The 27,487-nt window shown below is 35.3% G+C and overlaps 1 protein-coding gene across 2 annotated transcripts in view; it reads left to right on the top strand.

Annotated features, from left to right (window-relative positions):
* SPAG16 (sperm associated antigen 16) overlaps window positions 1-27,487 on the top strand; it is a 1,223,101-nt gene that overhangs the window by 926,227 nt on the left and 269,387 nt on the right. For both annotated transcript variants that reach the window (XM_071216139.1, XM_004483160.3), the window contains one exon: window positions 17,098-17,224. In XM_071216139.1, the coding sequence (XP_071072240.1) occupies window positions 17,098-17,224 (127 nt within the window). The remainder of the gene's footprint in view (window positions 1-17,097; window positions 17,225-27,487) is intronic.

The following is a 27,487-nucleotide window of genomic DNA, read 5'->3' as shown; positions in this document are numbered from 1 at the left end:
TTTCCACTTTAACTTCAGAAATCCACTAATTTTGCATCATGTTTGGCAGAGAGAGAACTTAGGCCAATCTATACTAAATGCTATGAGAACTTTACTATCAGTTTATTTAACATCTACAATATGAAAAGCATTATACAAAATATTATTGCAAAACTAGAATATAATTAATCAAAACCTACATGCAATTCTATTATTGCCTTATATAGATACAAAAATATCTATGTAAGGCAATAAATTATATGTACCAATGATGGCTAATTAAAAATTGATGGGAGAGTGATTGTGGGAAGATGGAGAAGTAGGGAACTCTGGGACTTAGTCCTATCATCCAGAACAACTATTAAACTATTCAGACAGGAACTGTCTGAAACAACTATTTTGAAACTCAAGACCAGAAGAACATTGCACAGCATCCAGGGAGGAGCAGAAGTTAGAAGCTTATAAATTATGGTAAAGAATAGTAAATTACTCTTCCTATGCTGGTATATATTGGCATCCATCTAGCACTCACTCTTGCATTAGGCCAATGAGGAGTCCAATCCCTGGTTACATCATTGGTGTCAGAAAGGGATGTAAAAATCCTCTTCCCAAGACCAGGGGTGTGCAGAGCTGATCACTGTTCACGGCCTTTATTTTTTGTTAATTTACTGAAGTATATATCACTCATACATAAACATACATAAACAATATGTGTATAATAGTTGTGAACTTACAAAACAAACATATATAACATCATACAGGACTTTCATAACTCAACCTACCACCCATAACTTGCGTTGTTGTTAAACCTTTTAAACTAATGATAAAAGAGCATTGTCAAAATATTACAAAGTATTTTTCCCCAATCAATCCTATTATTATTATCTTTATATTATTTATATATGAACATACATAAACAATTAGGTATATAGTAAAAGTTGTGAACTTACAAAGCAAATATGCATAACATTATACAGGGGTCCCATACATCAACCCTCCATCAACACCTTGCATTGCCATGAGATGTCTGTTACAAATTATGAGAGAATATTGTTAAAATCTTACTAATAATCATAGTCCTTATCTTACGTTTGGTGTGTTTCTCCCCCAACCCACCCTACTATTACTTTTTAAATATATTTTTTATGACAGAAGTTGTAGACTTATAAAACAATCATGCACATGTGCAGAATTCCCAAAAAACATGACTCCACCAACACACCACAATGTGGTGTGTCATTTGCTACAGATAAAATAATATCATCTGATTAGGACCATGTCTATAGTATACATTTGGCTCACATTTTTCATACTGCCTCATTATCAGCTCAGTACATCTTTCACATAGATGCAAGAATATTATGTTATTACTACAAATTACAGTCCATAGGTCACTCCAGCTATATTTTTCCCATGCTTCTCCACATTCTCAACACCCTGCAGTAGTGATGTACATCTGCTCTAACTCACAAAGGACACTCTTTCATCTGTACCATCAAATGCAATTCTCATCCACCTCTTGATTTACTGTGCTATCTAGTTCCTAGATTATTTTCTAGCAGTCTGTCAGTTGGCATTTACATAACTAGATTACCATTTTCAGTCACATCCTCATTTATAAACTAATTGTTACTGTGTGTTACCATCCACATTTTACAGAAAAGCTAATTAAAACTTCCACATACATTAAACACCAATAGTCCACTCAGTCCTCCTCTTATCTCCTTTAAGAATCCACCACCTACCATCAGGTCTTGATGATATTTTCCAATAATTTCTTCTAGAAGTTTTATGGTTCTTGCTTTTATTTTTAGTTTTTTGATCCATTTTGAGTTAATTTTTGGATAAGGTGTGAGATAGGGGTCCTCTTTCCTTTTTCAGCTATGAATATCCAATTCTTCCAGTACCGTTTGTTGAATGGATTGTTCTGCCCAAGCTGTGTGAATTTGACAGGTTAGTCAACAATCACTTGACCATACTGATGAGGGTCTGTTTCTGAACCATAAGTTTGGTTCCATTGGTCTATAATGTCTGTCTCTAGCCTAGTACCATGCTGTTTTTACCACTATAGGTAGGTATTATAATTTAAAGTCTGGAGATGAGGGATCACTTTTCCTTTTTAAGATTTTTCTGGCTATTCAGGACTCCTTACCCTTCCAAATAAGTTTAATGATTGTGTTTCAATTTTTTCTTTAATGCTGGTGGAATTTTTATCAGGATTGAATTAAATCTGTATATCAATTTGAGTAGAATTGACATCTTAATGATATTTAGTCTTCCAATCCATGAGCATGGAATGTTCTTCCAGTTACTTAGGCCTTTTTGATTGTTTTAACATTGAGTTGCAGTTTTCTGAATACAAGTGCTTTACATCATTGGTTAAGTTTATTCCTGACTATTTGAGTTTTATGTGTCATATTTTATTTTCACCACTCTTTGACACTTTTGGTTACTTTTATTGATATAATCTTCATTTCTAAACTATCTTCTAAGCCCCTCTCTCCTGTCTTTTCTTTTCAGGCTCTAGCACACCCTTTAGTATTTCCTGAAAATCTGGTATCTTGGTTAGAAATTCAGTTTCTGTTTATCTGTGAATATTCTAATTTCACCCTCATTTTTAAGAGACAATCTTATAAGATTATAAGATTCTTGGCTGGAAGTTTTTCTCTTGTAGTATCTTAAATATATCAGGCCACTGTCTTCTTGCCTCCATGGTTTCTGGTAAGAAAGCAGCACTTAATCTTATTGGGTATCCTTTATATGTTATGCATTGCTTTTCTCTTGCTGCTCTCAGAATTTTCTCTTTGTCTTTGGCATTTGACATTCTGATGAGTATGTGTCTTGCAGTTCATCTATTTGGATTTTTTCTGAGGGTAGTATGCTGTCCTTCTTGGACATGGATATCTATGTTCTTCAGTAGGGTTGGGAAATTTTCTACCATTATTTCTTTAAATATTCCTTCTGCCCTTTTCCCTTCTCTTCCCCTTCTGGGAAACCCATGACACATATGTTTGCATGCCTTTTGCTGTCATTCAGTTCCCTGAGACCTTGTTCAATTTATTCCATTCCTTTCTGCATCTAGTCTTTTGTATGTTCACTTTCAGAGGCCATTTCTTCAAGCTCACCAATCCTTTCTTCTGCCTCCTCAAATCTGCTATTATGATTCCAATGCTTTTTAAAATTTCTTTGAGTGCACCTTTCATTCCCATAAGATCTGCTATTTTTCCAAGTATGTTTTAAAATTCTTCTTTGTGCTCATCCAATGTCTTCTTAATAGCCTTAATCTCTTTAGCTTTCTCATTGAATTTATTAAGAAGATTTATTTGAACATCTACAATTAGTTATCTCAACTCCTTTATGTCATCTGGAGGCTTATCTTGTTCCTTTAACTGGGCCATAGCTTCCTGTTTCTTGGTGTGGACTGTAATTTTTTTGTTGGTGTCTTCGATCTGGCTTACTAGAGTATTTTTTCTGGGTGCAGTTTTTCTCTATAGTTTTGGACTTCCTCTCCTTTCTCCCTTGCTGATAGTGCAGTAGAAGCCAAGCATGTAGTTGGTGCTATAAGCAGTGGAGTCTCAAGCTGCCCTCATTGCACCAGGGACCAATGAAGCTTCTTCAACTTTCTCCTTTGCCAGGGGTAGGGACAGAGTCACAGCTGTGTGGAATAATCCAAGTACAGGCATAGACTGTAGATGCCCAGAGAGACTGCTGGAGCTTCACACCCCTTTTTCCCCCACCTGGGAGGGGATGGAGCTGCAGGTGTAGGCGATAAGCTATGCAATGCGGGTCCAAGATGACCACAGTTGCCCTGGTAGTTGCCCTGGTAGACTGAAAATCTATACCAGCCAAAGTTACCTGCAGTTACCTATATAGGCTGGTGCAGGGCTCCTCAGCCTCCTCCCTGCCAGAGGCAGGGCTGAAACCTAGGCTAGGGATGCAGGCTGATCTGCATGAAAGAAACTGGTTCCGGCCAACACTGAGAGTTTCAGTCAGCCCGGCTTCTCCTCAGGCTGGGAATGGAGTCATAATGGTGGCCACTGGCCTCTTTCTGACTTGACAGATTCATACCCCAGCTGTTCCCAGGGTTATAGCTTAGCCACCCAAGTCTACCAATCAGTAGCCGAAATCAGCAGCGAACTGTCTCCTCCTCCCCTGTTTCTGGGAAATGGAGCTTCCAATTCCAGCCACAAAACAACTCCCAGGGCAGCTTGTGCCACCAGACTAGGATGATCACCGGCCTCCGTGGCTTGGCTGGTAATTTCCTGGGGAGGCTAGTGCAGGTCCTTGCAGTTTCCTCCCTGCTGGAGATGGCACTGGGGCCTAGGCCATAGCTGCAATATGATCTGGATCAAAAGAAGCCAGTCCCCACCAGCACTGGGATTTTCAGTTCACCCTGATTCCCCTTGTGCCAGGCATGGAGTTAGCTCCCAGCCTCTTTCTGACTTGGACAGTCTCAAACTTTAGCTGTTCTGAGGATTATACTGTAGCCCACTTAATTTACTCATCAGTAGCTGAAATTGGCACCCAAACATCTCTTGCTCCCCCATTTTTGGGAAGTGGAGCTTTCAATTCCGGCTGCGGAAGAGCTCGCAAGGCAGCTTGTGCCTCCAGTGGAGGATGGGCACTGGCCTCCAGGGCACGGAGCACTCTACTCATGAGTCTTCTCTGCAGATGGGCAGTCTCCTCCTTCCACTCTTTCACAAATGTTGCAGGATGATTTTCTGGTCTCCTAGAGCCCCCAAACAGGCACTTCAGCTAGCTCCAGAGAGCTCTGGGTGTTTGCTAACCTCATAATAGCATGAGCTGACTCTAGGCACTCCTTACTCCACCACCATCTTGCTGGCTCTCCGTTCATGGCCTTTTATTAGTGACTTTGGTTCACTTGGGGCCCAGATGTGTGGGTGACCCTCATTTCAAACTGCCCAGAAGAAGGCAGCCGTGGCTTTTCTTTCAACCTGCCCTGACAAAGACCCCAGTGGTAAAGATTTAAGATGTTTGCTTCCTGAGGGCTGCATGGAATAGGTAGTTGAAGCACTGCATTTCCTGGGCAGACCAAGAGAGCTCAACTTTGGAAAGCCATGGCAGAAGCTCTTGGACCCTTCCTGATCCCCTCTTCATGGGTGCCTGGCCCTATTTCAGCTTGGAAATACTGACTTGGGAATATTCTTTCCAGTGTGCCCCTCATCCCAGAATTTGCCCTCAAGGAAGCTTGGTAAAATGAAAGGTGTGTAAGAAACTATATAGGCAGGTAGTCTGGGGCAAAGACTGTCCAGCTTCAAATACCCAGAAGAGGGAGGTCTGCCTCCAGGGAAACAGAGGGGACAGACTCCTATAAATAGGGAACTCTGAAACAACTAAAAGGCAAAAGCCCAGGACAAGACCCAGGCCCCCAAAGTGAGGGAAAACTCTACATACTATATTTGTCTTGGGTAGATCTTCCTCATAGGAGGGCTGAAACTCAGAAAAATCCCTGTCTTATCATCAGCTGATTACAAAATCAAGAAACAGACATCTCAGGAAGAAATCCCAGAGATAACATTTTTAAATATTAATATATACATTATGCAACAGACAAAAACAAAAAACAAAAAATTATAGCCCATTCAAAGGAAAAAGATAAAAATCCAGAATACAGTAACAAACAGACAAGAATGTGGACATGCTGAACAAAGTCTTTAATTAAAAAAATGATCTTTGCAATGCTCAAGGAGATGAAGGAAAATACAGAGAAGAAACCAAGGGATATTAGGAAATAATGAATAAGCAATATGAGAATCTTAGTAAAGAGATAGAGATTTTATTAAGGAACCAAACAGAACTACTGGAGTTAAAAACCACAATAACTGGAATTAAAAATTCCCAGAAGGGTTTCAAAAGCAGATTAGAGAAAGCAGAAGAAAGTATCAGTGAACTAGAAGGCATGACATTTGAAATGAATCAGGCTGAAGAGCAGAAAGAAAAAAGCAAAAAGAAATCTTAAAAGTAACCTCTGCAACACCATCAAGTGTACCAATATACACACCATGGAAGTCCCAGAAAGAGAAGAGAGAAAGGGGCAGAAGAAATATTCAAGGAATAAAGTCAGAGAACTTCCAAAACTTAGAAAAATACATGAATAGGCACATCTGAGGAGCTAAGATAACACCAAGCAGGATAAACATAAGAAAAATATGTCCCATTATATATTCTTCACACTATCAAATGCAAAAGACAAGAAAAGGGTCCTGAAAGTTGAAAAAAAAAGTGCTATCGTTATATAAAAGGGAGCCCTATTTAGATTGTCAATTTCTTATCAGATACCGTGGAGGCTTTTGATAAGGCAGTGGGTTGAAATGCTTAACATGCTGAAAAAGCAACTGCCAACAAAGAATTTTATATCCAGCAAGACTTTCTTTCAAAAATGAAGGAGAGAGTAAGACATCCCACTTAAACAAAAGCTGAGGAAGTTTATCACCTCTAGATCTGTCCTACAAGCAATGTTAAAGGGAGCCCTTCAGACTGTTAGAAAAGAATACTTAACAGTGGATTGAAGTAGCATAAGAAATAAAGACCTGCAGTAAAGGTAACTATTTGGGCAATTATAAATGCCAGTATTATTGTAGTATATTGTTTGGCAAATAACTCTACTCCTTTCTAAAATGCAAATGGATAAAAATAGTTCTAAATAATTAGTTTTGAACACACAATGTACAAAAATATAAGTAGTAACAACTACAAAAATAGTGGGAAGACAGGCATAGAGGTATAGGAAATTGATATGTATGCTACTGGAGGTATCAAACCAAATATAATTGTTATATATTTAGGGTGTTGAATTTTAATATGGGATAAAATAAAAATAGATAAAAGAATATATCCAGATATAAGGAAGAAGGCACTTAATATGGTACAATACAAAAAAATCAAATGAATATAAAAGTAGGCATTAATAGAAGAATTGAGAAAAAAAAGGTGTAAGACATACAAAAGCTAAATAGCAAAATGGCAGAAGAAAGTCCTGCATTATCCAAAGTGACTTTAAATGTAAAGTCACAAGCAAATGGCAGAGCTTGGCAGGATGGATAAAAAGCATGACCCAACTCTATGCTGTCTGCAAGAGACTCACCTTAAATTCAAAGATATAAGTAGGTTGAGGGTGAAAGGATGGAAAAAACTATACATGCAAACAGTAGCCAAAAGGGAGCTGGAGTAGCTATACTAATATCAGATAAAATAGATTTTACATGAAAAATAATTCTGAGGGACAGTTCTCCATAATTCTTATGAACATTTAACATATCATATATTTCATTTGTTGTGTGGTTTTCAAGTTCTGTGATGCAACAACCTCTGTCCATTTTGTTCACTGCTTGAGACAGTGGCTGACATATAGTAGGCTCAGTAAATATTTGTTTAAAGAATGAACAGGTTTTCTACTGGTTGAGATAGATTTGCCTGGATTCAGTCAGTCTCTTGCTTAGACTTCCTTAAAAAAGGAAAGCAATGTTTATTTGTTTCTCATGGTCTCCAAGACATCATTTTTCATTTGATAGTATCTGTTTAACTCACTGAGACTCACTCTTTAATATATCAATACTTATGTTGAAAATGCATGACAACCTATTTTATATCATATATGAAATCCTCATTCCTCAGTATGAGCTTCAAAAACTCTTCAGCTTTTTTACCCATTGTTAAATTCATCTCAAATTCACAACATTCCCCATTGTGGGAATAAGTTAATTTCTGTGTTTCTGCCTTTACATGTGCCATTTTCAAAACTCAATGAAGCCCTTCTATTTTCTTATCATTAACAGCTGTTCAAAATCTTCCTCTGTTTGAAATATCATTTCCAGAGAGCTGTAATCATAACAACCTTATGTCTTCATTACCAGCAGAAAACTCTAACTACAGAAGATTGGGTTAGGTGTCCAGTTTGTAACATCCCTTTACCTATTCCCAGTGTTTAAAACTTGTAATTATCTGAATACTCCTCTCTCTACAACATTATACTGTAACCTCTGTGAGCTCTTATACCTATTGTGCTCCTGCTTCTGGCCACAAACCAGGGACACAGTAGAATTCACTATTTGTTCCTTCAAATACATTGTTTTTATCTATTTCAAATTAATCTTCTATCTTACATTTTTAAACACCTACTTGCTCATTTGTTCTTTGTAAATACATACTTGTTGACATTCTTGGATAAAATACTATTAACTTTTTCCATGTATTCTACCTCAATATCAGAATATGTTCTCTTTTTTTACACTTTTTTTAATTAAAGTTAATAGATCACAAAGAATGTTACATTAAAAAACATTTTTAAAAAACATAAAAAACGTAAGAGGTTCCCATATACCCCACTCCCCATCCCCGCACCCCATCATTTTTGTAAGTGGTACTTTTTAAAGATAAATATATCACAAAAAAAGAGTTACATTAAAAAATGTAAGAGGTTCCCTTATAGCTCCCACACCCCTACACCCCACTCCTTCCACACCAACAACCTCCCCCGTCATTGCACACTCATTGCATTTGGTGAACACATTTTGGAGCACTGCTGCACCACAAAGATAATAGTTAATCCTGTAGTTCACACTCTCCCCCAGTACATTTAGTGGGTTATGGCAGGATATATAAAGTCCAGCCTCTGATCCTGCAATATCATTTAGGACAACTCAAAGTCCCAAAAATGCTTCCGCATCACATCTGTTCTTCACTCTCACTCCCCAGAGGTGGAGTGGACATCACCATCCTAGGATCCACAGAATGGAGGAATAAAATATGTATTAGAGTGGACCTACTGATATTCTACAATAAAACTATTGTGACTAGTAATAAAAGAAATTGTAGCATTGAGGTGGAGAATATGTTCTTTAAGCACTTAAATGGTACTTCATGGACTTCAGTTTCCCCAAAGTATCTAAAACAAAGAATGCAGAAACATTTTCCCTGTTAAGGTTTTAAGAGTTTGGACTCTCAAATCAAATTGGCTGAGTTTGAATCCTGAATCAACATTTAACTAACTAAATTACTTTTGGCAAGTTGAATAACATTGTTAGCCTTGGTTTTCTCTTCTGTAAAATGGGGGTAATATATATACTTAACCATAGGATAAAGGATTAAGGGAGGTAATAAATATAAATGATTTTGAGCAAGTTATGATGATCATGTTGTCTAGTGCTGTGTTCTGTAGATGCTAATTATTTTTGAGATGTCCAGCTCTCATATTTGTAGGCATACTTGGTAAGACAATAGTTAATGTCTAACTGATTGACAGTGGCATAATGAAGGGCTATCTACTGACAACAAACTTCTTCGTATCTTTCCAATGCTTTATATTCCTTCGTTCTTTAGCCTTGCACTTCTTGAGCATTCCTAAATTTTACCTTCTTTTTCCATTCTAATTCCATAATCACCTCACCTTATTTGTGCTGTTAGTGTACTGAAGAAATAGGGTAATGAGCTAATGTATATTGTGGCACTGGCCTGTCCTAAGAGACATACTAATGTGCTGTACTAAAAATGTTTGAAATGCTAATTTTCCTCCTAATGAGCCTAAACATCTTATTATAGTTATACCTTAATACCAAGTTGCAGGTCATTACCTTCACATATTGAAAGCAATTGATATTTCTTGGGTTTAATGATTCTGCCATTTGCTTGATGACCTCATTTTTTTGCCCGTTTTACATAGTAGAATTTTAGGAAATGAAAATTAGAGTACTTGACAGGTATTGTGTATGATGTTTTGATTCCATTATGTATCTAATTCAAAAGTATTTTTCTGATATAAAAATTAATATATGCTAATTCCAAGGAATTTGAATTTTGAAAATGTAAAAATGTTCAATAGAATTAAAATGATTCATTGTACCACCTTCCTATTAGCATTATTCTCACTTTATGGTATGCATGTGTGTGTCATACTTTATAAACAGTTTTGTTTGCTGTAATTTCATTGAACTATATATGTATGGTTTCCTTTGTCAATAAGATTTGGTAATGTCATTGTAATAGTTAAAATAATAGTATAATTATGTAATATAATTTACAGTATGCATATATATATTTATATCTATCCATCTAGAATTATTTTATGTTTCTTTTGCCCACTCTGTTAAAAGTATAAGGAATAGTTTTGTGACAAAAATTTATCTGAGTTATTGACTAGTTAAATGTATCCTAATGGGGATAATATAAAATAATATATTTTATTTAAATATATGTATTTAAAAATATTTGTCATATATTATGTTATATTAGTTTCAAGAAATAGAATATGTAGTACTATGGTTAAAATCTCACAGCCTGAAATCAACCAGACTTGTATAGAATCCTAACTCACCTGCTAATTAGATTTTAGGAAATTCACTTGACCTATTTATTTTCCTCATCTGTAAAATAAGATTGTTGCACATAATAAAATAATATTTTCAATAGTATTGAGCATACTTCAGGACAATAAAAACTACTAAGTTTTACTGTTAGCGCACCTACCAAGTCAGCTTGTTTTCCCATACCCTTATCACTATTGTCATTAAATAGAAATCTGTGCTAATTTTTGATAGGAAGAAGAGCAAGGAAAAAATAGGACTTTGATTTTAAGTGAAAAACCAAAAGCCAAACTAGCCTCTGCAAACTTAGAATGTTCATTAGCTCACAAAACCAAACTTCAGACAGGGAAGGAGGCAGATAACATTTTGGTTTGGAAGGGGCTAAAATTCAAGTGCTATCAGAGCAAAAAGGGTTAAAATCCTGACTCTCTTCTAACTTTGTTTACAAATTCTTGGGACTTTAAGTGGCCCATAGTAATTACCCAGTAAGTGTTAGTTATTATCAGTGACTCATTTTCAGCCATATTTTGAAGACCATCTTGATGAGATATCCTTCAATAAATTCTTTAATTCTTTTAGAACATATTTAGGTGCATTTTGTAAGTTTGGATTAATTTTGACTCATTATGTACTTGAGAGAATCAACCTCAACATTATTTATGGACATTTTGGAAACTGTAAGGTACTATGCCAATATATGATTTGTCTACATTTATTTTAAAGAGACTTTAAGTTATTAAGAGAAAACAAATTTCCATTAATTAAAAAAGTAATAAATATGACAACTAAATCTACGTAGTATATAGCTGATGCCTTTCAATAATTTATTTGTAGTTATTTTTCACATTTAAATTATTAAAGTATTTTCTACCCAAATTACTCATAATTCACTATTTTTTTAAGTTGTCTCCCCATTCAATCTTTGTACATATGTGTATATATACTGACTATTTAAATATAACTGCAGTTTGGCATAAAGTTTATACATGTTTTACATTGTTTCTGTAATTATTATTTTAATGACTTTATAATAATTCATCTAGGGTATTCATTCATTCAGTGCACGATTATTTATTGTGCATTTATTATGTGCTGTTCAAGATCATGGAGATTCATAGGATTTACAACATTTTCATGTATGCATAGTTGATATATAGTCATTCACTTAATTTTTCTATTTTGCACTATAACACTTTGCTAAGAGAACAGTGTTATATATTCCTGTTGTTCAGTCTTAAAAAAATCTTTACAGAAGGAAGCACTATAATATACCTAATTATATTTTATTTAGATGTTATACTGTAAATTGACTTCCAAAAGATGATGAGAAATATAAAGATATAAAGGTGTGTGTATGTATGTATGTGTTTTAGGAGGCTGGACCAAGAAACAACTTAGCAGACTCATCACATGGCAGTCCAAATTAAAATCAAATTGGTTCTGGATTTTCCATAATAACCTAAGCTCCTCTTTATTTTCTTTCTGATAGCTAATATAAAAATCTAGAAAATATCATATAGAAAAATTCATTACTATATAATATTTCTTAACCTACCTAAAAAACAGCTCCTTAGCCCCAAAGCCTAATTAATGCCCAGACTTGTAAAGCTGTTTTAGGAAATTAAATAAAGCCGTAATATAGATTATATTAAGAAATACTGCTGGTTAATGAAAATAGTCTTTTAGCTATTCACTTAAATTATAAAATACCACATTAACACACCAGTTTTCTCCCTTCCTTTCTTTGTTTCTACAATGTATAATATGCTTGGACCCTCTATGTACAGAGATAGCAATTCAGTCTGTTTATCTCTCTGCAGCTGTTGGTATAAGTTTGCATAAAGGAAATGTCTGGAAGTTTTCTGAATTTACAACAAATTATTTTTCTTACATATTAGGTTATTATAAGATTTGTTCCATTTTTATTTTTAAATATTGATATAATTTTTATCATAACATTTTCTCCAATTTTGTATGAATTTCAATAGTAGTACTGAGTTTCAAAAGTAGGAAAGTTTTTGTGATCCTAGATACATTATGCTAAATTTTTCTTCAATATATTTTCAGTAGCCTCGATGAAGCTACTTCAGTCTTATCTTGCTCTACTCTAACTTATAACTAACTTCATGTTTATCTGACTTTTCTCATTTTAGGATCTTTAAACTGTGGGGAGGGAGGCTCAACAATGGCAACCAGGAGTGATGATCATTTATTTTCATCTCAACTTCTGTCTAGTTTGCTAAATTCCACTTGCATGTTATAACTCTTGATTCTTGCAGTCGCAAAACATTTCAGGCAACTAATTGTTCTTTATATTCACTCATTCAATTATTTATTCAAAATCAGATGGGCAAGATTCGTAATGCAGGAACTATGCTGGGTGCTGGGGATTCAGTGCTATAAAAGATAGCTGTAGGTCTAAATCTGTTCTTGACTGCTCTCTATGCCATGACCTTTAGTACCTTCCCTCCTCAGTATCAGGGCTAGAACCAATGACTTAGCCAGAATTACATTTTAGAATTGTTCCCAAAGCTCTCAAGTCTTTGCACTCTTTCAGATCATCATACACACTTTAAAATAATATTTTCTTTAACATCTATTTTCCTAATTTAGAGCAAGTCCTGCCTATAGCTCCCCTTTATTTCCTTACTTGTCCTAAATTTTAGATAAAGCATTTGGTTGTCAACCAATCCTTCCCCACATCTCTCCATCTCTGGACCTAACAACACACACAGATGAACAATTAGGATTGACAATATTCTGTTTTTTTCTTCTCACTCTTGGAAGGTGATTGGCAGAAAATCTTGTAGTTCACCTGAGGTGAGAAGAGGGAGGGGTACAGGATCTTGAGACTGTTCCAAGCTTTAAGTCCTGGGTTCCCTATTTTTTCCTAGCTCTTACCATTTCCTAAGTGATTCAGAACTTCAGAGTTAGAATTAACTTTATCTCAATATTGATATGGAAGGGCTTAGACTAAAGTAAAACTATATAAGCTCTGAGGAGACAGTCCTGATCTATTTATTTAACAAATATTTATTGAGCTCTACTGTACTCTAGGCATTTCATAAGCCCTGGATCTGTCTGACCTAGAGGTTTAGTCTTCTAGGCTACGAACACAACATAACAGAAATGGGCTGACTTTTACAATGGGGATTTATTAGCTTACAAGCATACAGTTCCAAGGCTGAGAGAAATATCCAAATCAAGGAATCCTTAGGTGATGCTTTCTCCCTAAAGATCACCAGTTGTGGGTGATCCATTGCAAAGCATGGTGGCATCTGCTGGCCTCTCCCTTCTCTTCTAGGTTTTATTGCTTCAGCTTCTTGCTTCCATGGCTTTCTCTCTCTTTCTTCCTCTCAATTACATTCTCTCATAAAATTTGACTGCAGTAAAAGGATTAAGACCCATCCTAAGCCATGCCTTATCTGAAGTAACTCATCAAATGGCCCTGCTAACAATGGGCCTATACCTACAGGACTAGATTAATTCTACGAATGTAATTTTCTGGTGTCCACATAGTTTCAAACCATCTTACCTGGCTAACAGGAAGCATAGTTAGCTAAGTTGTCCTTTCATTTGCCAAATCTTTACATACCTTATTGCTATCATTGATTAAGTTATATGCACTTAACCATTGCATATGTCTTATGTTGCTTCTGTTCTTTTGGGCAATGGAAAAATCTAGTTAAGTTTATGGCAATGAAAAAATATGTTACTTCAAAATTATTTAAAATGCCTATGTGATCTTGTATAATATTAATGAAGCATTAGGCACAGTAGTTGGCTCATTAAAAGGTAATTAAGGGAAGCGGACTTAGCCCAGGGGTTAGGGCATCCGTCTACCACATGGGAGGTCCACAGTTCAAATCCTGGGCCTCCTTGACCCCTGTGGAGCTAGGCTCATGCACAGTGCTAATGTGGACAAGGAGTGCTGTGCCACACAGGGGTGTCCCCATGTAGGGTAGCCCCATGCGCAAGGTGTGCGCCCGTAAGGAGAGCCACCCAGTGCGAAAGAAAGTTCAGCCTGCCCAGGAATGGTGCTGCACACACGGAGAGCTGACACAACAAGATGATGCAACGAAAAGAAACACAGATTCCCATGCCGCTGACAACAGAAGCAGATAAAGAAGAACACCAGCAAATGGACACAGAGAACAGACAACTGGGGGTGGGGAAGGGGAGAGAAATAAAATAAAGAAATAAATCTTTTTTAAAAAAGGGAATTAATAAATATTGGCTGTTATTTTAATATTATTAAAGTGTTATACAGTGATCATTTGGCAACAGTGAAAATTTCAAGTAATAAGTGCAAAAATATTGAACTGTTGAAATATTCACTTTTACCCAATACAAACTAATGAATTTCTTTTTATTTTTACTGTGTTTTCTCAAATTTTAATATTCACTGGCATATAACATTTTAAGAAATTGTCTTTAATTTGTAGAATCCAGACTAGAAACAACATCATGTCCATAACATGTCTTTGATAAGAGGTGTATGCAAATTAAATACTGATTGAAAGTTATCTATTCTGTTATCAAAATTTAAGAAAGATTCCATGACTTCTAAAAGATATATGAGGGCTTTAACATCTGGAGAGTTCTTTCTAATTTGTAACATGAATAATCTCTGCTAATACTTAGAACTATTCTTTCTGAAAATGGAATTGACCAATTCCTCACAATTCTTACATGTTTACATATTTGAAAATATTCCAAATTCTCCACATTCCTTTCAAGTCATAAAAGAGATTAACTATCCTGTTTGTTAGATTGGAGATAAGGCTGTAATATTGCTTTGCCAGTGACAACTTTGATAGAATTTTAAAACTAATGACATTTTTTTCATTACTGGTGTATTCAGAGAATAGCAAAGAGTTCATTTGGGCTGTCATACAGTGTTTTAGTTTGCCAAAGGGGTGCCAATGCAAAGTACCAGAAATGTGTTGGCTTTTATAAAGGCTATTTATTTGGGGTAAAATCTTACAGTTCCAAGGCCATGAAAAGTCCAACTCAAGGCACCATAAGAGGTACTTTCTCACCAAAGTCAGCTGACACATGTTGAAACAAATGCAGGGGATCTGCCTGGTCTCTGCCTTCCTCTCCAGGAGTTCTCTCTCCGGCTCAGCTGCTCTGGTTTCTTCCCAGTTCCCATTAGCATAGGGTGTGTCTCTTACCAACTTCTCTATATCAGTCTGTGCTCCTCTCTTTTTCCAAGTTCAGCTTTAAGCTATCAGGCATATGGCAGGACTGGTCTCTTTTTGAGCTGCTCTGTGGGTCCAGCCTCTCGGGCCTTCCTTCTTAAGCAGTCCTCTCTCTCTCACTGCAGTATCAAATATACCAGCTCCCTTTTCTCCCTGTTTGTTTGAATGAGTTCGTTTACATCAGACCCAGCAAGGGGCCTGGGCTCAACATGAATCACACCCCCCTAATGTAATCCAGTGAAATGGGTCTCACACCCAAATGAATGGATTAGTTTAAAACATAGTATTTTGCTTTTTGGGATTCACAAAATTCAAACTGTACATACAGGATGCATAATTTTACAGAAGGGATGAAAATCAAGTAGTAAAGGAGAAAATAATGTGTAAACAAGTTCAAAATTATAAGGGAACATAATGCAATAATAAATAAATTCCTTTAACATTTTAGAATACTTAGAAAGAAAATAAGAGGATAGTTTTGTCTTGACACTTAAAAAAATCAAGCTAAAACTGAAATGGAAACCATTTATTGAATGAGTAACAGTATATTGATTTATCATAAACATTGCATATGGAACTGATGTGGTTAATAGTCATATATTCAATTGATGAGTAGCCTAAGAAATTAAATGATGAATTGATGACAATGAGTGTAGACGGTGAGTTGCTGAAGAGCAGAAACCCCCTTCCTCATCTGTATACCCCAAGTCCCTCAGAAACATCTCCTTCAGAAGTCAGCAGGAAGAATGTAGAGAAACCTTGAGCACTGAAGCAATGAACCCAGGTTTGGAAAATATCCTCCCGTTTTTCCATACTACTTGAACCCACCCACCTTTCCTTCTGTTATCCATCTATATTGGTGCATCTTTCTGAAGCTTATTGGCTATCTTTAAGCTGAATGTTTCAGACAAATGGTAACCCAGATATCCTTTATCCAATTCCTTTCTTCCTTATCACATTACATGTTATGGTAAGAAGCCCACATGTTCCTACTGTGATACAGAATTTTTTCTGTCGAGAAGACCACAATAGTCACTGTTTCCTTGCAATCAGTTTTACCAGGCTCCAATCATTCTACCTGCTTATATGAAAATTCTTCTCTCCTTGCATTCATTTCTTTTACTACCTCCATTTTAACTTTTATTCCACCCAAATCATAAATTATCATTGCTAATTACAAGCATATAAAGTGCAGTACACTTGTAATAAGTATTTTAATTTATATAGTGTTTATGTGTAGATCATATATATCACATATTATATATATGTGATAGGTGCATATATAGATATATTGCATCTTTGTATAAATATTTTTATATTATTACTTCTTTCAATATAATTGAAATATTTTCTTGAGACTTCACTGCCCAAAATTTAGTATAGGATTTTACATTCTTGGGTTATAATTTTATAACAATTTTTACATCAAAGACAAAGGTATAATGAATACTTTCTAGAGTAGGGGAATGTATGCTCATGGATTTAATAAAATGTGACCCAAATTTTATCTTTTGTTTCTGGGTTACTATATATTTGTATATATATGTTATATATAGAGTGAGATAGATTTACACTTTTTCTTTTTTACTTTGAAGGGTCATATGATAGCATCCTGCGATGCCTGTGGGGTTATAAAACTATGGGACTTTCGGAAGCTCTTACCAATTGTATCCATTGATGTAGGTCCAAGTCCTGGCAATGAGGTGAACTTTGACTCATCAGGTAGGATCCTTTTTGTTTAATATTTGTAACCAAGCTAACAACATAAGTATTTGTTCAAAAATATTATCGGTTTTCATTTAAGTGTTTTGGTGTTTTTCTGTTCAAATTGCTGCTCTTCACATTATATTATAATCTATTACATCGTATTATATTTTATCATACAATAAAACATATCACTCTATCTCATGAAATGGATGTATTATATGCATCATAAATCTAAAGAAAGCAATAATGGAGGAGATAATTGTGTGCTAATATAGATAAACAGGTTCCTAGGAGGGCAGTGCCATGCTTAATCTCAGCTCTTACATCCCTTAGAATTACCATGAGGGGCAAGTAAATTGGGTTTTTGAAGGTAAAATGGCTGGGACTAGAGAAGGGGAACAAAAGCTGGGCAAAAATGATCTTAAAATATTATTTTAATGGAATATTTTGATGTCATAATAATTAAATAACTTAACCATATACCCTAGGTTTAAAATTAATTTGAAATATGTATTAAACTTGATGTTGTAATTATCTGCTCTGCTTTATAGAACACTATTGTTTCATTGTGTTTAGAATTTCCCCCCAATTACCTAAAATTATCAAATGAAATATTTTGCTCCTGATGAATAGTGTAGCAATTCCTGTTAACCACACACTGATTCCTATTTTCCATTTAGAAAGTTGAAAATACGGTTGCATCTTTAATAATAGCCTTACTAAATAGATAACCTGTAACATTTTGTGCAAGGGCGATGTATGTTTTAAACATTTGATGTTTTTGAGAACTTTTTAAATCTTTTAGAGTTATTTGTGGTAGATCAAAGCTGTGGAGATGGCAAATACTTTGATTTTAAATGAGAAAATAATGGAAGAGTATATACATATATATGTATACACATACACTATATATATATAGATATAATAATGCTTTATTGGGACTGGTCTGATGATATTGCCATCACATATCTGAAATTTAAAATACACTAAGTTTGACATTTTAACATACTTTAAGTTATGTTGCTATTACTGGATCAGCATATGAATCACACTAATAACTATAGCTCCTTTAAAATGTTTCTCAGTAGTGTTCTTGACATTAAGACATTTATGGTCTGCCAGAATTCAAAAAGAAAACACCATATAGAATAAAAGATTACAATATAGGAATTTCATTTTATAATGTGAGAGCCTGTTAATATTTCAATTTATACTTTACAATATGCAAAATCTGCATTGATGATATAGTTCTAAAGGAGTTTCGATGAATTTATTTGCAAATATTCTCATATCCTTAAATCCCTTTTCATTACCTTGACATATGCATTTCCTTGAATTTTGAACTCTGAAATTTCAAAACATATGACTGTACTTTCTAATAATAGAAATTAGAATGTGCTTTAAAATACTGTACAACTAATAGTAGTAGATAATTTACCATCATTATTAAATATGTTGCCACTTGTTCTTTACTGCCCATTTCACTCAGATGAAATGTACTTTTCTAAGCATAGTCAGGCAAAACTAATTTTAAATAAATATCAGCCCTTCTCTTACTGTCACTCAAGTCCTTAATATAACAAACCTATTTTCTCCATGGCTGCTATATTCTTGGTAACACATTAATATTAAGACAAGTGTGAGAAGCAAGGGTGGAACAATGAGAAACATAGAAGACAGAGTGTAAACTGGGGACCTGCTAATTAAAACATTTCATTGGTCTGAGGGAATATAATTTTAGCCTGATCTTCCCATCCCTTTGACTACTTCTTCAAGGAACATACCATAATTAATTTTAATTCCTAACGTTTGAGAAATTAATGTCTTAAGTCCCTCCTCATTGAATAAAGAAGAATTTGTGTTTCTCTACAGGAGAAGTGCTCAGTGACTCATCTTTTAAAAGGGTGAAATATATCAAAAGTTGAAGGAACTAGGGGAAACAAACATAAAAGGTTCTGAACAGAGGGGTGAAAAATCACAAAATAAAGTACCAAGAATAATTTTCATCCTAGGAAAGTTAAGAAGCAGAGAGCAAGTCAAGAGCAAAACAATGTTGAAACAAGGTTAGGGACACATAGATTTCCTTTAATATGTATATATTCTGCAAGAGATTATTTTAAAAAGAAGTATAACAAAAATTATACCATGGAATTTTTGTAGTAAGAGGATCAAATCAGAACTAACTTAGGAAGCTCAAAATACACATGCATTTGAACATAATATTATTTATGACCAGTGGCAACATAATATTAGCCTAAATGATGTAATCGTTTTCCAAAAATGCACAAGTATATTGAGGTTTCACATTAGTGAATTTGTGTCAAAATGTGTTTCTGGGTAGAAATTCTGTAATAGAGTAAAATCGCACTGCTATTAATACACACTGCATTGTTTTTTACAAGGTGATATAAGGCAAAACTCTGATCTGCTATCTCAGCCATGCTCTATGACCTGAGAAAATGTCATTAAAAAGTTACATGTCATGTCATCATGCTATCAAATTATACATCTGGAAGTTTTGGTGGCCTCCTGTCTGAGAGATTTAACACAAGAATATGAATAATTGTTAGATAATCTAAGTGATCATTTTAGAAACAAAAATTTCTAATTATGCTTCAAGGCTGTAGATCAGTTTAATTGAAGAGCATCTGAGATTATGACTTAAAATGTTTTTAAAAAGAACTGTCTAAAAACCTTGTTTCCATGTGAAACAACGTATTATATGAATAAGGGCTATCTTGATGCTGCAAACCCAACACAGTATAGAAATAAATTGGAAGTAGAAGTTTTTTAAAAAGCTGAAATTGTCATCCATAAGCTTTCATTTCAAACTTTTGTATCAGAATTGCCTAATTGTTTGTTAGTTTCATAAATATTTTTCATTTTGAATTTGTAAAGGTAAATATATACAGGCATGCCATGGAGATATTATGGGTTTGATTCCAGAGCACCTCAAAAGAACAAATATTACAATAAAGAAGTCACATGCATTCCTTGGTTTCACAGTGCATAGAAAACATCTGTTCATGCTATACTGTATTCTATTAAGTGTGTAATAACATTATGTCTAAAAACAATGTACATACCTTAATTAAAAATACTTTTTTGCTAAAAACTGCTAAGCACCACCTGAGCCTTCAGCAAGTAGTAATCTTTTTGCTGTGATCTTGCCTCTATGTTGGTAACTGCTGACTGATCGGGTGGTGGTTGCTGAAAGTAGGAGTATCTTTAGCTATTTCTTAAAATAAGAAAACAATGAAGTAGGCTGCGATTGACTCTTTCACAAAATATTTTTCTGTGGCATGTAATGGCTGTTTGATAGCATTTTACCAACAATAGGACCTTTAAAAATTGGAGTCAATCCTCTCAAACCCTGCCACTTCTTTATCAACTAGTTCATGTAATATTCTATGTCCTTCGTTGTTCTTTCAACAATGTTCACAGCACCTTCACTAGGAGTTGATTCCATCTGTAAAAACTACTTTTTTTGCTCATCCCTAAGAAGCAACTTCTCATTCATTAAAGTTTTATCATGAGATTGCAGCAATTCTGTCACACTCCAGGCTCCTTTCTAATTCTAATTCTCTTGCTATTCCTACCATATCTGCAGGTATTTCCTCAAGTGAAGTCTTGAATCCTTCAAAGTCATCATGAGTGTTGGAATCAATCTCTTCCAAACACCTGTTAATGTTTATATTTTGACCTCCTTCATGAATCACAAATGCTCTTAATGGCATCTAGAGTAGTAGATCCTTTTCAGAAACTTTTCAATGTACTTTGCCCAGATCCATCAGAGGAATAACTGTCTAAGGCCACAATAGCATTATAAAATGTATATTTTTAGAGAAAAAGACTTGAAAGTCAAAATGATTCCTTGATCTATGGGCTGCAGAATGGATGTTGTATTAGCAAGCATGAAAACAACATTCATTTCATTGCCCATCTCCACCAGAGCTCTTGTGTGACCAGATGCATTGTCAATAAGCAGTAATATTTTGAAGGGAATCTTTTTTTCTGAATAGTAGTTCTAAGTAGTGGGTTTTAAATTTCAGTAAACTATATTATAAACAGATGTCTGTATGTAGGCTTTTTTGTTTCATTTACAGAGTACAGGCAGAGTAGATTTAGCATAATTCTTGAAGGCCCTAGGATTTTCAAAATGGTAAATGAGCATTGGCTTCAACTTAAAGTTACCAGCTGTGTTAGTTCCTAACAAGAGAGTTAGCCTGTCCTTGGAAGCTTTTGAAGCCAGACATTGACTTCTCCTCTTTACCTACAAAAGTCTTAGATGGCCTTTTCTTCCATTATAAGGCTGTTTCAATCATATTAAAAATCTGTGGGGTTTTTTGTTTTGTTTATTGTTTGTTTGTTTTCAGTGTTGCCACTTTAATCAATTACCTTGTTATTCTAAATAACTTGATGCAGTTTCTATATCAGCTCTTGCTGCTTCACTTTACCCTTTTATGTTACGGAGATGGCTTTTTTCCTTAAACCTTATGAACCAACTTCAACTGGCTTCAAACTTTTCTACTGCACCACTACTTTCTCACCTTTCTCAGCCTTCATAGAATTGAAGAGATTTAACACCTTGCTCTAGATTAGCCTTTGGCTCAATATAATGTTGTGACCAGTTTGAGATTCTATTCAGACCACTAAAACTTTCTCCATATCAGCAATAAGACTGTTTTGTTTTCTTATCATTCTTATATTCACTGTAGTAGCACTTTCAATGTCCTTCAAGAACTTTTCCTTTTCATTCACAAAGTCATTGTTTGGTGCAAAACACCTAGCTTTTAACCTGTCTCAGTTTTTGACATTCCTTCCTCAACAAGCTTGATCATTTCTATCCTATGGTCTACAGTGAGAGACTTATGACTCTTCCTTTCACTTGAATACTTAGCAGCCATTGTAGGGGTTTTGATTGGTCTATTTCAGTATTGTTTTGTCTCAGGGAATAGGGAGGCCCAAGGAGGAGAGAGACGGAAATAGCTGATTGATGAAGCAATCTGAAAAATACAACATTTATTGATTAAGTTTGCTGTCTTATATGGGCACAGTGCTTGAGCACCCTGAAACAAATACAATAGTAACATTAAAGATCACTGATCACAGATAAGCATAACAGATATAGTAATAATGAAAAAGTTTGATATATTGTGAGAATTATCAGAATGTGACTCAGACACGAAGTGATCACATGCTGATGGAAAAATAGCACTGCTATATTTATTCAATGCAAGGTTGCCATAAGCCTTCAATTTGTAAAAAATGAAATATCTGCCAAGCACAATAAAGCAAAATGCAATAAAATGAGATATGTCTTTCCTAATCAAATCGTACTTTATCTGTTTTAAAAGATGAGATTCTTTATACCAAATCATTTTCAAAAGATGTCTTGAATAAAAATATTTGAAAACCAGCAGGGTAGAAAAAGAAAGCAGACTATAATTCAGACACTTAGGTTACATTTTCACTACCTTCTAGACCTTAGGGGAATTATTTAAGTTCTCTGAACTAAGTTTCCTCATAGAAATAATGGAGGGGATAAATTCTAGTATGGATTAAAAGAGGTGATATATATCCTTTATTGGGGCAATCTTAGTATAGTCATATTCTTGTTTTTATCTTAGCTCTAGAAAGGATCTTAGAGGTCATCTCATTCATTTTTGGGATGAGAAAAATGATTCAACATATTGGTAAGCAAGTTAGATACCCAAGGTTGTGTGTTAGTGTAGAAGGTTTCTAAGGAAAGCATAAATACCAATAAATAAATATTAGAAGAAACAAGAGTCAAAAACTCATATTCATGTAATATTAGAGATAATGTAAATTTTCAGCTAAGTTATAAAATGTATGTAATAATATTTATATATACATATATACTTAAAATCAAAGGCTGTATGCATCTCAATCAAGATTAGTTTTCTTGTTGCTGTAAGAAATCAGCCTCTTGAGGAGTTACATGTGGCACACCAATGTTTACATAATATTTTATTCACAAATACATTGCTTGTGACAGACTATATGTGTTTATAGATATATACATATATCAGTATATACTTACAGCCCATACATTTATAAAGGGATAAGTGTTACTTTTTAATTATATAAAGAGCCTCCTGGTAATATAATGCTACAATGTTTTGGAAATATTCACTATCTAAATAATATCTCACTTGGCATACTGAAAATGCCATATATTTTGCCATTCAAAAATTTATTGCTACTTCAGAAAATGTTAAATGGAATTGTGTGATGAAAGTAATAAAAATGAACTGTGAGAAGTTATACATGCTCACATTTCTGCAACTCCCGTTTCATCATGTTTATGTAGTTTAGAAATATTTTTACTTCCTTTATAAAAGATAATTCCAGTGAGTCATTTGCAAAAAAATCACATCTCTAGAAAATGCAGGAGCTGAAGTTTGAGCCAGATGGGGACTTTCCAGTAGAAAACTTATCAGAATCAGATCATCTAAATGGGCAAAGATTTCCACTATTTGGAGAAAATCCAAAATATTCTCTACAGGCAGAACCACAATAGAAATGCTAAAGTTGGAGGGAAAAAAATGAACCCATGGGAAATATGAAAAGTATCAGTCCACAAAAAATTTTCAAAACATAACCCCAAAATATTTGGTTCAAATTTTATATATATCAGTTTCTGTTAATAAAAACTAAAGTTCATTGTTTTATATTTAAAAGTCAGATTATGGCTAATTCCCTCTGAAAGAAACATTTTGGTATAATGGAAAGAACACTCATTTAGAAGTTTAGAAGCCCTGATTTTGAATATTATCTCCACCACTTTCTATCTTAATAATATTGTTGAATTTTCCAGACATTTCTGAGATCCGTTTCCTTATGTGAAATACTAAAAAAAAAAAAAAAAAAAAAAAATTACTTCAGAAAAAATGTAGTAACAAGGAACAGATTTACTCTTCCACCTGAATCAATTGAAAAAATAAAAACAGGAAAAAAAATGAAGCAACAGTTTTCAGATATTAGATAATGAGAGACATTGATCCCTGAGACAGGGCCAATAAAAAGGTGGGCCCTAGAGTCCCAACATACAACTTGGAGTAAGTTTCCAGTTTGCGACTCAGGAATGGATGGAAACCCAGGCAGAACCTGGTAGTCTCCCTAAGGAGAAGATATAGAGTTGGTAGTATGAGGAGGACTATCTTTTTTGCAGGGTAGAGTATAGTAGAAGAGAGAGCTACAAGGAGAGCTCTGGAAATCTGTAGAGGGTCCCAGTCCAATATTCAACTGAATAAGAATCAGCACATACTGGCCTGAGGCCAGGGTAAGAGCTGCCTGAATAGTTAGAGAGAAAAATCCAGGAGCTCACAGAAGCCTGGGAATAGTTTGTGTTCCTTCAAACTAGAATGGTAAAACCTTGCAATTTACAGGACAGTAGGTAGAGCTGAGGTTGGCAAACTACTGCACGGCCAGCTTGGTCTGTTTCTATAAATAGAGTTTTATTGGAACGCAGCCATGCCCATTCTTTTACATATTGCCTATGGCTGCTTTTGCATTACATCAGAGTTGGGTTGTTGTATTACTCAGCCAAAGGGCTGCTGATGCAAAGCACCAGAAATCTGTTGGCTTTTATAAAGGGTATTTATTTGGGGTAGAAGCTTACAGTTACAAGGCCCTAAAGAGTCCAACTCAAGGAACCAGAAGAGTTACTTCCTCACCAAAATCTGTTGCCACATTTTGAAGCACGATGGCGGGCAATGTCTGTGAGGGTTCAGCCTTCCTCTTTCCTCTTAAGACTCTGTGGACCCAGCTTCTTGGTTGTGTCTCAGCTGTAGGCTGTTCTCTTCAGCTGCAAACTATCGGGCAAATGGTTCATCTTTCTTCCCAAGGCCACAGAATCAAAGTCCCCTTCTTTGTCTGTGGAGCTCTCTTTTCTCCCATATCTGCTTCTCTGTTCTCTTTGGGTGAATGTCCACTTATATAGCCCACAAAGGGAATGGGGACTCAAACTGAGTCACCCTAATGACATGGTCAAATCAAAGCCCTAATCTTAACATAATTTAATGAAAGGCATTTCAGTCTGAATCTAATATAATCAAAGGGTAGCATGCCCAGAGGAATAGACCAGTTTACAAACATAATCAAATATCTTTTTTTGGAGTTCATAAATAATATCAAACTGCTACAGAGACCATATGACCTGCAAAGGCTAAAAGACATACTGCATGGCTTGTTACTGAAAATATTGCTGGAATAGAGTACTCAGAAGGGTATGACCTTAGCAGTGAGGCAACATTAGCCCATGCCCCTGGATGTAGTCCCTTCACTAACCTCTTCTGAACCATGAGTCTGCTCACATATTAACCTACTTAATTCTCACTAAACTCAGTTAGGGTGTTACTAATGTTCCCGTTTTAGAGAAGCAGAAACTGAAACAGAGAAATTAACAAGACCACTGTCACCAAGATGATAAATTGTGGAGTCAGACTTCAAAGTCAGGCAGCCTAGTTCTAGAGACTAAAAGCTGAAACTTTATATTAAATTACTTCTCATTGTAATCATATTATTAGGATTTAAATTGATATATGAAGTCTATTAGGGGAAATTATTCATTTGCTATGAATACTGACAATCTTTCGCTCAAAGATGACTAAGATGCAGAATCTTGATACTGATATTAGCTGTGTCTCTAGAAAAGGAAAAGGAAAAGGAAAAGAATATCCCTAGAATCATCAACCAGTTTCTAATGCTTCTTAAGCCCAAGGGCATCCTAAGTATATGTATGTTCCTTCTTGGAGTTGGAGATCCAAATGCAATTCTAGTATTAGCTCCTATCCTAGGAATCCAGGAGGGATTATGCAGTCATCTTCAGGATACATTTGTTGCTTTTTATTTAAGGTCTGGCCTGGTTAAAAAAAAAAAAAAATCCAAAATAATGAAGAAAGCAAGCCAACTTCTTTGTCTCTAGGCACCAAAGAAGAGCCAAATTAAGTTGCTTCTTCCAAAAGCCAACCCATTATACCACATCAAAATCTTGAGAAAGAGAGCCACAGGAAGAGAAGATAGAATATAAATTATTTATCAATTATTTAATAATTCTACTGCTTAATCTCCTATTAATATGACCCTCTTATGTTTGAAAATCTATTTTGTTACTGAGTAAAATATAGGCCCCTCTGATACTGGAGAAAGAAACTAGAGGAATTGAAGGAAACCTGATTATGTAGATACCTTGATTCTCAAGTCTATCTTATACCTTATATGAGGTATACTATGCTCTAGGAATTTGACAATATGCTTTTTAATATAATAGCACTACTACTTGGGTATAATTTCTCTTATTTCATATACTTTTTTTAAAAAATTAATTTATTTATTCCCCCCTTGCGGCTTATTCCTTTTCTTTTGCTGTCTCTTCCCTGTGTCCATTCACTGCAGGTTTTTTTATATCTGCTTGTTTCCCTTCTGTTGGGTCATCTTGCTGTGCCAGCTCTCCACAGCATGTGGGCCGTCAGCTCTCCACAGTGCATGGGCCAGCTTTGCCTTCACAAGGGGGCCCCAGAATGCCAACCCAAAGCCCCCCATATGGTAGACAGGAACCCAACTGATTGAGCCACAACTGCTTCTCTGTTTCACACACTTTTGTGAGTTTTTTTTTTAAATATTTATTTATTATTATTATTTTTTAATTACATTAAAAAAAATATATGAGGTCCCATTCAACCCCACCGCCCCCGCCCCCCACTTCCCCCACAGCAACACTCTCTCCCATCATCGTGATACATCCATTACACCTGGTAAGTTCATCTCTGAGCATCACTGCACCCCATAGTCAATGGTCCACATCATAGCCCAGACTCTCTCACGTTCCATCCAGTGGGCCCTGGGGGGATCTACAGTGTCCCGTAATTGTCCGTGAAGCACTATCCAGGACAACTCCACGTCCCGAAAACGCCTCCACATCTCATCTCTTCCTCCCGTTCCCCACACCCAGCAGCCCCCATGGCTACCGTTCCCACACCCATTCCACATTTTCTCTGTGGACATTGGATTGGTTGTGTCCATTGCACACCTATGTCAAGTGAGGGCTTAGATTCCACATGGGTACTGGATGCACTCCTCCCGCTTCTAGTTGTAGACACTCTAGGCTCCATGTTGTGGTGGTTGACCTTCTTCAACTCCATGTTAGCTGAGTGGAGTAAGTCCAATAAGTCAAAGTGTAGGAGCTGAAGTCTGTTGAGGCTCTGGGCCTGGGTGTCATATTATCAGTCCAGAGATTCAAATCCCCTACATATA

Source organism: Dasypus novemcinctus, chromosome 7 (genome assembly GCF_030445035.2).
Source record: "Dasypus novemcinctus isolate mDasNov1 chromosome 7, mDasNov1.1.hap2, whole genome shotgun sequence".
Taxonomy (NCBI): domain Eukaryota; kingdom Metazoa; phylum Chordata; class Mammalia; order Cingulata; family Dasypodidae; genus Dasypus; species Dasypus novemcinctus.
The sequence above is the reverse complement of the archived record's forward strand: the minus strand, read 5'-3'. Positions and strand labels throughout refer to the sequence as shown.